Source organism: Leuciscus leuciscus, assembly GCF_965113295.1.
Source record: "Leuciscus leuciscus genome assembly, chromosome: 6".
Lineage (NCBI taxonomy): Eukaryota > Metazoa > Chordata > Actinopteri > Cypriniformes > Leuciscidae > Leuciscus > Leuciscus leuciscus.
The window spans coordinates 44,690,718-44,703,217 of record NC_138730.1 but is presented as its reverse complement, the minus strand read 5'-3'; the positions used below and the strand labels follow the sequence as shown (position 1 = coordinate 44,703,217).

Sequence of the window (12,500 nt, the reverse complement as noted above, 5' to 3'; positions counted from 1 at the left end):
TTCTTCAGATCAGATTTGTTGACTCTCGATTCAGTCTATTCTGAGATGCAAGCATGGTGAAAGTGCAGACCTGATCTGCATCTCCCGGTGAAAGTGTCTGCCAAGAAAAGAAATGTAAATGTAAACAGCAGAAGATATCAGCGGTTAAATCTGTCTATTGTGAGGCTTTAACCCTGAGGGATGGAGTCGAGTGGTAACACTAGTCCAGCCGGCCCGGGTTCCTCTCCTCAACACGCTTTTGTGTGGAGAGCATGAGGAGCGTTCCTGAACAAAGGTGAGGAACGGATATGTCTTTGCCTGGGCTACTGTATTGTGAGTAGAAGAGTGAGTCATGAGCAATTGGATGGGAACTATGGAGAACAAGTGAACATTAGATTAACCCTTCCTTTGTGTTGTATTGTTAGTGTGAGTCACGGCCATGTGACCTCTGCATGGGTGTGTGAGAGGCTTTTTTACCTGGATAAATGAAGTTTACACGTGAATACAACTTTGCACTTAGTTACATCACAAATATTTGATTTGCGTTACTGTGATGCAATTTATAGTTATACTCGTATTCAATGGCGAAAAAGTGTGCAAATAAAATCTAACGGATTATTTTGCCAATATTTGTTTGTTCAGAGAGGCTTTTTTTAACCTTTTTTAACTAGATAAATGAAGGTTACTCATGAACACAACTTTGCGCTTAGTTACATCATAAAAAAATAGATTTGTGTTACTGTGATGCAATTTATAATTATACTCATATTCAATGGCGAAAAAGTGCAAAAAATTTTAACTGATTATTTCGCCAATATTTGTATGTTCAGAGAGGCTTTTTTACCTGTTAAATGAAGGTTATAGAACTTTGCACTTAGTTACATCACAAAAAAAATTGATTTGCATTATCGTGATGCTATTTATAATTATACTCGTGTTCAAATGCAAAAAAGTGTGCAAATAAAATCTAACTGATTATTTCGCCAATATTTGTTTGTTCCAAGAGGCTTTTTTTTACCTTTTTTACCTGGTTAAATGAAGGTTACTCATGAATACAACTTTGCGCTTAGTTAAATCATAAAAAAATTGATTTGTGTTATTGTGATGCAATTTATAATTATACTCGTATTCAATGGCGAAAAAGTGTGCAAATTATTTTAACTGATTATTTCGCCAATATTTTTATGTTCAGAGAGGCTTTTTTACCTGGTTAAATAAAGGTTACTCATGAATACAACCTTGTGCTTAGTTACATCACATAATAGATTTGTGTTACTGTGATGCAATTTATAATTATACTCATATTCAATGGCGAAAAAGTGTGCAAAAAATTAAAACTGATTATTTCGCCAATATTTGTATGTTCTGAGAGGCTTTTTTACCTGGTTAAATAAAGGTTACTCATGAATGCACTTCATGAGGTGTGTCATATTAGCGTTTCTAAGGTTTCCTCTTGGTTATGATGCGACAGCAAAGCAGTTCTCTGTCTGTATCAACACAGTTCAAGTGTGGCACCATAACATGCCGTAGGTGTGGTTGTCCTCAGTTGACCGAGAGGTTGCTTAATGTGTTTTACTACTTCTCACAAACACACACAAAGACAGACAGGCAGACGACTCTGAGCAGACCATCAGCTGATTTGACCATCTTATCACAGACTGGCAGACGGACAGTAGAGGATCGATGTTATATAACTTCACACATGCTTCGTCAGGAATTATTTCACTGTCGTCCGCAGCCACACGAGATCAAGACCGAGACCTTTTTGAAGCTTTGCTGAAAGTCATTTTGCAATACAACATTCACGTGTTGCTCATCCTTAAGAGAAATCAAATAGAAACAGATGAGTCAATCGTTATCATGCAGTGAGAGTGTGAAGCTACACTGTAAAAACAATTCCGTTGAATTTACGGTAAAAAAACCCTGAAATTACCGTAAAAAAAATACAGTAGCAACATTTTAGGTTTTACAGACTTAACTTAAAATTTACAGTAATAAACCATATTTCATTATCTGATATAATGTTAATTTACCGACCTATTGAAGTATTAATATCTGTTTTGTACAATTGTAATGCACTGACAACCACCAATCACAGCAGTGATGAGAGTCACATGATCAATCAAAGCGCATCACAAGCAGTTCTTCCACACGAAAGTTAATATTAATATATATAGAAGCTGCACAGTGTCATTCACACAAACATTAAACACCATCATGGTAACATGACATTTTAAAAATGCAATAAACATTAGTTTAACAACATTAAATGTAACATAAAACCCTAATTTACATAATACATCAAATGTGAAGTGTCACGCAGGGAATTGTGGGAATGTCAATTTACGTTTTTTTCACTGCAAATTATACAATGACTTGTTCTTTTTCACTTCCAAAAACTGTCAATTTAACGGTATTTTACAGTAAAATTACATTAAATGTACCATTAGACGCAGGGAATTGTGGGAATGTCAATTTACGTTTTTTTCACTGTAAAGTATATACAATGAATATTATAATGCATTTTAACTTCAGTTACAATAATTTATGAAAAAAAATTTTTTTTTAGTTAAGTTACAGTTTTGTCTTGTAAAAGATGCTCCATTAATCTTCGAAAAAAAAATGTTTTACTGTGTATCTTCGCAACTCATCTGAGCACATTGAGATATTTCCTTCTGACATGCCAGAGGAGAAGTGAGAGATTTTCAGGATAACACAGAAGACTCTAACTAGGAGAAACATTTGAGAGATTAAAGGGGTGGTTGATTATGATTTGACTTTTCTAACTTTAGTTAGTGTGTAATGTTGCTGTTTGAGCATAAACAACATCTGCAAAGTTATGACGCTCAAAGTTCAAAGCAAAGGGAGATATTTGCTTTTAAAGAAATCGCTTTTTAAGGACTACAACAAACGGACTCATTAAGGACTCATTAACCCTAACATTTACATAAACCCCGCCCCCGTAACACGATTTATAGATTATCATGACAGAATATGCTAATCAATGACTAGAAGATAGTTAAGTCCACATCAGCAACATAAATTTAAACATAAACAAAAAAAAGTTTTTGAAATTTTCAGGACACAAGCTGTTGAAGCCCTTATGCCGGGAGCAGCAGCTCATTTGCATTTAAAGGGACACACACAAAACTGTGCGTTTTTGCTCACCCTCAAAAAGTGACAACTTTAACATGCTATATAAAAATATCTGTGGGGTATTTTGAGCTAAAACTTCACATTCACACTCAGGGGACATCAGAGACTTATTTTACATCTTGTGAAAGGAGCATTATACCACCCCTTTAAGATCTTTTTCATGCTTCTTTTTAATGGGGAAAAAGCCCCAAAAACAAAACACACTCATGCAACCTCCTCAACTGCTTTAACTCATCTCAAATGCATAATCATATTAAAATGAACAGGGAAAAAAGCTTTATCAGAGGTGCAGACAGAGCGTCTCCGACTCGATCCACCCACGATACCTTCACAGGTGAGTCACGACTCAGGGTGAGGTTCAAACACCAACCAGTCTCTATTCTCTCTACCAAGACTTTACCAGTGTGTTTTCCAGTGCCACTGCAGTGATTCATGGGCCATTAAATCTCAAGTCTGATAAGATACCGTTGCTCGCAACATCTCGAGTGGAAACCAATTACAAAACACTCACACACACACGATTACATGGCTGGATTCTGCCGTTTGCTCTAATAACGTGCAGCCGATTGCCTTCCAAAAATTAGATATGAAATTATAGGCTTTAAAGATTACTATATCTGACAGCTTGAACACTCGCACACATTATCCCAATAAAATAAGTGCTGCGATGACAGACGTGCTGAGTCAGACTTTACGTTTAGAAAAGGAGTCAATTTAAGGACTTAATCTGTAATCGGAAATAGACACGCATGTTCTGGTTTGCAAGGTTTAAAAACCAAAAACGAGATCTCCTTAATCTCAATTATGTCTCCTATAAAGCAATTAGAGTAAACGGACAGCAAATGAGCTTCATTTCATCTCAGTAATTCCTTAATCTGTGTTCAGACACCAGTAATCAGTTACACTTTATTTCCATTGTCCACTTTAGACGTTCTATAATTACTGTAGCAAACGCATGTTGTTATGGGAAGAAGGAGGACATTTAAAGACTTTAATAATCATAAAACATTAAACATCGATAGTTCACTTTAGACGTTACTTTGCAACTAGATGTCAACAAGCTCTCATTAATTTGCAACTACATGACAACTAGAGTATTAGTAGACTGTTAGGGGTTCGGGTTAGTACAATATATCGGCCACCATATCGGTATCAGCCGATATATGTTCATTTATAATGTTATCATTATCGGTCCGAGAAGAAAATTTGGCCGATATATTACAGCCAATAAATAAAGGATTATTTCCTTCAGCTGAGACACTTCAGATGTTCAACATGATGATTTTGAATTGCTTGAAATATGATTGGAATCACTTAAAAAAAGGAAAATAGGAAGTGCAGTACAAGTCTGTCATACAGGCTACACAAAATTATAATCCGATTTGGTAACACTTTATTTTGATGGTCCCTTTTGAACGTGCTGTTGACTATAAGTAACTTTGCAACTACACTCATCTAAAGGATTATTAGGAACACCATACTAATACTGTGTTTGACCCCCTTTCGCCTTCAGAACTGCCTTAATTCTACGTGGCATTGATTCAACAAGGTGCTGAAAGCATTGTTTAGAAATGTTGGCCCATAGGATAGCATCTTGCAGTTGATGGAGATTTGTGGGATGCACATCCAGGGCACGAAGCTCCCGTTCCACCACATCCCAAAGATGCAAAGATGGGTTGAGATCTGATGACTGTGGGGGCCATTTTAGTACAGTGAAGTCATTGTCATGTTCAAGAAACCAATTTGAAATGATTCGAGCTTTGTGACATGGTGCATTATCCTGCTAGAAGTAGCCATCAGAGGATGGGTACATGGTGGTCATAAAGGGATGGACATGGTCAGAAACAATGCTCAGGTAGGCCGTGGCATTTAAACGATGCCCAATTGGCACTAAGGGGCCTAAAGTGTGCCAAGAAAACATCCCCCACACCATTACACCACCACCACCAGCCTGCACAGTGGTAACAAGGTATGATGGATCCATGTTCTCATTCTGTTTACGCCAAATTCTGACTCTACCATCTGAATGTCTCAACAGAAATCGAGACTCATCAGACAAGGCAACATTTTTCCAGTCTTCAACTGTCCAATTTTGGTGAGCTCGTGCAAATTGTAGCCTCTTTTTCCTATTTGTAGTGGAGATGAGTGGTACCCGGTGGGGTCTTCTGCTGTTTGTAGCCCATCCGCCTCAAGGTTGTGCTTGTTGTGGCTTCACAAATGCTTTGCTGCATACCTCGGTTGTAACGAGTGGTTATTTCAGTCAAAGTTGCTCTTCAATCAGCTTGAATCAGTCGGCCCATTCTCCTCTGACCTCTAGCATCAACAAGGCATTTTCGCCCGACAGGACTGCCGCATACTGGATGTTTTTCCCTTTTCACACCATTCTTTGTAAACCCTAGAAATGGTTGTGCGTGAAAATCCCAGTAACTGAGCAGATTGTGAAATACTCAGACCGGCCCGTCTGGCACCAACAACCATGCCACGCTCAAAATTGCTTAAATCACCTTTCTTCCCATTCTGACATTCAGTTTGGAGTTCAGGAGATTGTCTTGACCAGGACCACACCCCTAAATGCATTGAAGCAACTGCCATGTGATTGGTTGATTAGATAATTGCATTAACGAGAAATTGAACAGGTGTTCCTAATAATCCTTTAGGTGAGTGTATATGTCAACTTACTTTCATTGGAGTATAAGTAGACTGTCTGCTTAATATCTGCAAACACTTTATTGTGATGGTCCTCCAACAGACACTCTACTGACTATAAGTAATTTTGCAACTACATGTCAACTTAATCTATCCCTAACCCTACCAGTCTAGTAATACTTAACTAACACTCTAATGAGAGTTAGTAGACATGTAGGTGCAGCGTTACTTATAGTCAACAGAACGTGTTAAAGGGACCATCAAAATAAAGTGAAACCTGAGATTTAATATGTAATTGTGTGCTTGGGACATGGCTTTTAATGGTGAGACTTTTGTTTTTGTAATCAGGCTCTCAAAAAATTTATAAAAAATTCGGATTTAGTTTTATCTGCAAATATACCGGTTATCGGCTTTCAAATATAAAGAATTATCGGTTATCGTATCGGCCAATATTTTCATATCGTTTCATCCCTAGTAAGTAGAATAAGTTAAAATGTAGTTGCAAAGTTACTTAAAGTCTGTAGAATGTCTGTTGTGGAGCATCAAAATAAAGTGTTAGCAGGTTGTATGGTTGATGTTGGCCACAATAATCTATTGTTCGTTAAAGGGATTCCCAAGCTTCATGGATACAATCACACACACACACACACACACACACACACACACACACACACACACACACACACACACACACACACACACACACACACACACACACACACACACACACACACACACACACACACACACACAACAATATGGGTGTGTATTTGTGTGGGTTTTCTTTGCAGAACTGAATAGCATTGCAAAACTTTTACATTCCACACACACCGCACCTGTCAAACCCGCTCACTTGCATTGTTTCTATACGCTTGAGAGGTAATTTCAGGAGAAGCCTTTGTGCACATATGCGTAAATGCTTTTCTGATGCAATTCCGTAATCAGATCCTTTACAATTTAATAACCGACATATTTTTGTCTCTTACGCAACTGTGTTTTATTTGGCGCAGAACTAATCAATCATCAGTCCAGGAGGTTTCAGAATGGGCTTGTCACACATCCAACGTTGGTTGAGATAAGCGTTTACAAGAGGAAATATTATTAATTAAATAATTGTTCTCATAACTCAGGAGCAGTTATGATTTTAAATGGCAGATGATTTATGATGATTGATGCATCCCTGCAGGTGCTCAACTTCTTTCGCTTTTTTACATCAAAATGAGCCGTTTCTGCGTCTGTTTACATGGGTGGTGAGGATTGTAGTGTTGAAAGATTTAAGTTTTGTGACATGCATTTTAAAGTGTCATTCTTTCTGTTCAAAAATGTCTATTATTTACCCAGTGCATTTTAGAGAGGGTGTGAATTGAAGGGCTGGTGGATTATGTTTAACAGGCTACAGTAAAATTACGGCTGTCATTTTGAGCTGAATTCTTCGAGCTAATAACTTGTCCAGTTTGACGTATTTAGAAATCCCTGAGGCAATTTCTCAGCATTCTTTAGAGATTTTTGGAAGGCCATTGAGGCCGTTTGTGCATTGAACACCACAATAAGGATGTACATTTTTGTGCATGATTACGTATAATGTAACCGTATATTTCAGAGCGAGGTAAGAGGAGTCCCATAACAAACAATTACCATAGTAGCCACCAAAACACGTACAAATACAACCCTGTAAAGCCTGATATGTGAAATAATTAAGGTTTATTGAATCTTTAGATAAAATATTTGAAACAAGAAAAAAAAAAATTTGCATGTGTTTTGGATAATCCAGGAGAAAAAAAAAAAAACATCTGTTTTTTTCTGAGCTAAAATATGCAATTTGATGCATTTGCTGATATTTATATGGCCAAAAAAAAAAAAAATGTAATTCTAATAATAATGTTAATCAATGAGGTCTTTATGACATTATATCACTACTTGCATATGCTTATAAATATCAGTGGTCACTCTTTATCTGCCAATAATGTGTCTTAGTAAGATGATATTTAAATGCTTAGTTTTAGCTCTGTAGTTTTAAAACATATAATGCAATGCAATTCAATGATGATTGAGAGATGAACAGATAAACCTTCCTCAAAAGCCTGATGATCATATTTGAGACTCACATTTGAACACATTATATGGATAATCAAGTAAACCGAAGTTGCTTCAGTCCAGTAAGTGTTAAATCTTGAAATATTACTAATATAAAAGTTATTCTTGCATTTACTTTATAAAAATCAGTGCAGATTTCACAGCAGAAACACACGAGCTGAAGGTTTGTACAATTATACTAAAAGGCCTTTTACTTGCTATAAAAGTCTAAACTATCAGTCAGACGACATGTATTAGATTGTGTGCGACAGGTTTTTCAGCAAAGTTTTGATCATTTAGAGGCCTTTAAAAATTAATGTTTCAAATATGATACGGTAGATTTGAACTGAAACACATTATTTTCCTCATATTCTCCATTGTTGCAGCTCCTCTCTTCCCAGTCTCTCAGTAACGCTCTGTTTAGTTCCTGTCTCTATGAAGCTCCTCCTTCTGAAAAGCACACTGTGCTCTGATTGGTCGGCTGGAGCAGGGTGTTGTGATTGGTCTAGAAAAAAGGGGCGGGGCCTGGTTGAGTTAGTTAGTAGTGTGTTGAAACTGGCGGTTATGAAAAGGGGCGGGACATTTCCCAAAGCGAGTGTGTTTTGGGAAATGTCCCGCCCCTTTTCACAACCGGCAGTTTAACACACTACTAACTAACTCAACCAGGCCCCGCCCCTTTATTCTGCATATTAATTATTTAAATGAGGAATATTGTGACGTGTTCGTTCCCGGAAGAAACTCAAGACTACAATGGAGGCGTTTCAGGGAGTTCAGAAACACTGACACTGATATAGAGAAGAACTCTGCAACATTACACACTAAATAAAGATGAACATAACAAAAGCATAACAGGAAAACAAGCACTTGTCAGGTTATTTGACTGGAGGATTCCTCAGGTCAAAGGTCAGTTTGTTTAACGGAGATAAAGTCGACAGTACGTGTTCAGACGCTCACACACACACACACACCTGTGTTTGATTATTCTCGGCTCAGGTGGGAAGCGGCAGGTCCTCGTGGCCGTCGATCAGTCACATCCGGATGAAGTGTTACGACATGAGAATCCCATATAAACGGATCGGTCTTAGTCATTATGTGTAGGAGACGCCGCTCACGTAATGCAGACGGTCAATGTCCAAACCTGCCGGAAACTGAGGCGCCAGTCCTGAGATTAACATCTGTGCGCGACACCTTTCACACCACGAGTTTCATTACAGGAATATTTACAATCAGGCTCCGTTTGTTAACATTAGTTCATTACTTTAGTTTACAGGAACAAACAATGGAAAATGCCTCTAAAGCATTCACTCTAAAAAATGCTGGGCTGTTTCAACCCATGTTTGGGTCAAATATGGACAAACCCAACCGTTGGGTTAAAAAAAATATGTGGACTTTCCACATATGCACAACTGCTCCTGTATTCAAAACACAGCGAAACACTTTTATATATTCATATATTTCATGTGATCGGCTGCTTTTTAATACAGAACCAATTCCAGATCAAGCATACTGATTGATTTTGTATGCATTTATTAAAACGCATTTATTAAAATTCTAGTTATATATGTATAGATAGTACATATATAAACATCTTGCATCACACATTACATTTTAAGGCCAACGAGAGTCTTTTATTCTACGCTGTAAATACAACTGATTATTTGAGTATGTTTTTTAAAAGACAATATTTCAGTTTTCCATATTGTTTATTTGAGTGTGTTCGCCACCGTTTCTTTGTAACTAACTGGGACGTTTACAAGCATTTTCTGAGTGACGTTTGTTTCTACATCACAGAATAAACTTTATAAATATTTCGTTGGGTTTTATCCAAAATTGAAGTTGAATGGCGGGTTATGCATAAGAACAGTCACTGTCTAAATGCCTTTCTGTGGTGAAGAGCTGAAGGTTTGATTCTCCTCCTGGATGCATTGAGACACACACACACACACACACACACACACACACACACACACACACACACACACACACACACACACACACACACACACACACACACACACACACACACACACACACACACACACACACACACACACACACACACACACACACACACACACACACACACACACACACACACACACATGTAACTCACACACTCTTCTGCTGTTCCTCTCACAGCCTCAGACGTCTGTCCTCTCGGAGCCCGGACGGGTCTCTCCTGCTGGGCTCTTCGCTCGGGACAATGACCAGTGACCACTACACACACACACACACACACACACACACACACAATGAATCTTCCCTGCAGAGGCTTTGAGTCCAACAACAACAACATCATCACAACACAATGGACTCAACTCTCTCTCTCTGTCTGTCTGTCTCTCTCTCTCTCTCTCTCTCTCTCTCTCTCTCTCTCTCAACTGTCTCTCTCAACCGTCTCTCTCTCTCTCTCTCTCTCTCTCTCTCTCTCTCTCTCTCTCTCTCTCTCTCTCTCTCTCTCTCTCTCTCTATCTCTCTCTCAACTGTCTCTCTCAACTGTCTCTCTCTCTCTCAACTGTCTGTCTCTCTCTCTCTCTCGCTCTCTCTCTCAACTGTCTCTCTCTCTCTCTCTCTCAACTGTCTCTCTCTCTCTCTCAACTGTCTGTCTCTCTCTCTCTCTCGCTCTCTCTCTCTCTCTCTCTCTCAACTGTCTCTCAATTTCAATTTCAATTTTCAATTTCAATGAGCTTTATTAGCATGACTGTGTAACACAATGTTGCCAAAGCATCAACATATATATAATAATTACAATGAATATAAATAATAAAACAAATGTATAGATCATGTCATATGTACAGTAGCATATACAAATAGATAGATAAATAGACATAATATATCTTCATAAATGAATATATACAGTGGGTCTCTCTAGCTGACTCTGGCGTTGTGAATAGCTAACACATATTTAGCCGCTAGTGCAGCTGTACTATCATCTTCTCCCAGTAAGAAGAACAATTTTTCAGTGTCACTCAGTTCAAAGAATGATGGAATCAAGGTTTCAAATCTGGGCAGAAAGGTTTCTCTTATATTGGTGTATTTGGAGCAGAAGAGCAGAAAGTGTTCCTCATCCTCGATGTGCTGTAGATCACAGTGTCTACAGATCCTCTGCTCTCTCTCTGTCCATGTTTGTCTATGTCTTCCTCTCTCTATCTCTAGATCATGGTCACTTAATCTGTATTTGGAGAGGATTTGTCTTTCTTTAAAATGTTTAATAAATAGATAACTGGCCAATTTAGTGGCTCTATTGAGGGTCGAGTAACATTGGAGTTTATTCTGGAGGGCAAAATGTGCTTTTAATGATTCATCATGAGTGTCTTTTAGATGTTTGTGGATTTGGTTAATGATAGGTTTGGGGTTGATGGGGAGTATAGTCTGATGGACGAGTTGAAGAGCGAGTGTGTTTAGAGGATGAGGTTCTGCTGAGCTTTCATTGGTGAGGAGGGCTTTATATTGGACTGACTCTGGATCAGACTGATGGAGATGATGCCAGAACTGAACACATCTCTTCTGGATCTCGATGTTCAGCGGGTACAAGCCTAGCTCAGCCCTACAGGCGGCAGTGGGCGTATTTCTGTGAACCCCTAAAATATTTTTGGCAATTTCCAATTGTAATTTTTCTACTGATGTTTTATGCCAATTTTTACAATTTAGTACTGGTCCCCAAATTTCTCTCTCTCTCTCTCTCTCTCTCTCTCTCTCTCTCTCTCTCTCTCTCTCTCTCTCTCTCTCTCTTTCTGTACCAGGTTTGTCTATTGGTATTTGTCTTCTCCACCTTCTATTATATCTTTATATTTTTTTAAAATATATATATATATTATTATTATTCATTTACATTTGCATTAAGGAATTGTATAGTTTTTATTATTTATATATAATACAATTATTAAGTTTTAGATTATTTATATATATTATGTTTAATATAAATATTATTATTTATATAATTGTTATTTTTAATTGTTCACTACTCTTTATATTTAATTCAGATAATCATTATTTGAATTATACAAATAATGTTATATATATAATCACTGATTAATTATTACACACAAATACATATATATATTAATATCAATATTTTTCATTTACAAATTACATATATTTACATAAAAGTACGTTTTTTAGCACCATTTGTTATTCATATTTAGTTCATATAATTATATAAATGTTTATATTAAAATAAATATACATAGAAATAACATACATGCATACATATACGTACACACTTGTTTTTATATATAGGCATTTGTATTAAAGCACATTTTATTTTTGTTTACAAAAGTAATTACAATGTTTTTAAGATCATGGAAAATATAAATTAAGTTAAGAATTTCCATACTTTAGGTACTTTGGATACAATTTTATATATTATAGATTTTTCTCATAGTCATCAAGTCCTGCCATTATTGCACATTTGAGCTGCTGGAAATCAGGCTAATGGAGGACTGCAGTTAATCATACAATAATGAAGGAGAGAGAGAGAGATAGAGAGAGAGAGAGAGAGATAGAGCGACAGAGATAGAGAGAGAGAGAGAGATAGAGATAGGATGAGTATTTAGGACTCTGTAACAAGATAATCCTGATAGTCCAGCTGATAGAGGTGTGTGTGTGTGTGTGTGTGTGTGTGTGTGTGTGTGTGTGTGTGTGTG

The 12,500-nt window shown here is 37.2% G+C and overlaps 1 protein-coding gene across 1 annotated transcript in view; it reads right to left on the bottom strand.

Moving 5' to 3' along the window:
* Window positions 1–400: 400 nt before the first annotated feature.
* Window positions 401–12,500, bottom strand: part of LOC309500510 (uncharacterized protein) — a gene marked incomplete at its 3' end in the record, with an annotated part of 93,583 nt that continues 81,483 nt past the window's right edge. The window contains exon 3 of the mRNA XM_082172119.1: window positions 401–456. Coding sequence (XP_082028245.1) covers window positions 401–456 — 56 coding nt within the window. The remainder of the gene's footprint in view (window positions 457–12,500) is intronic.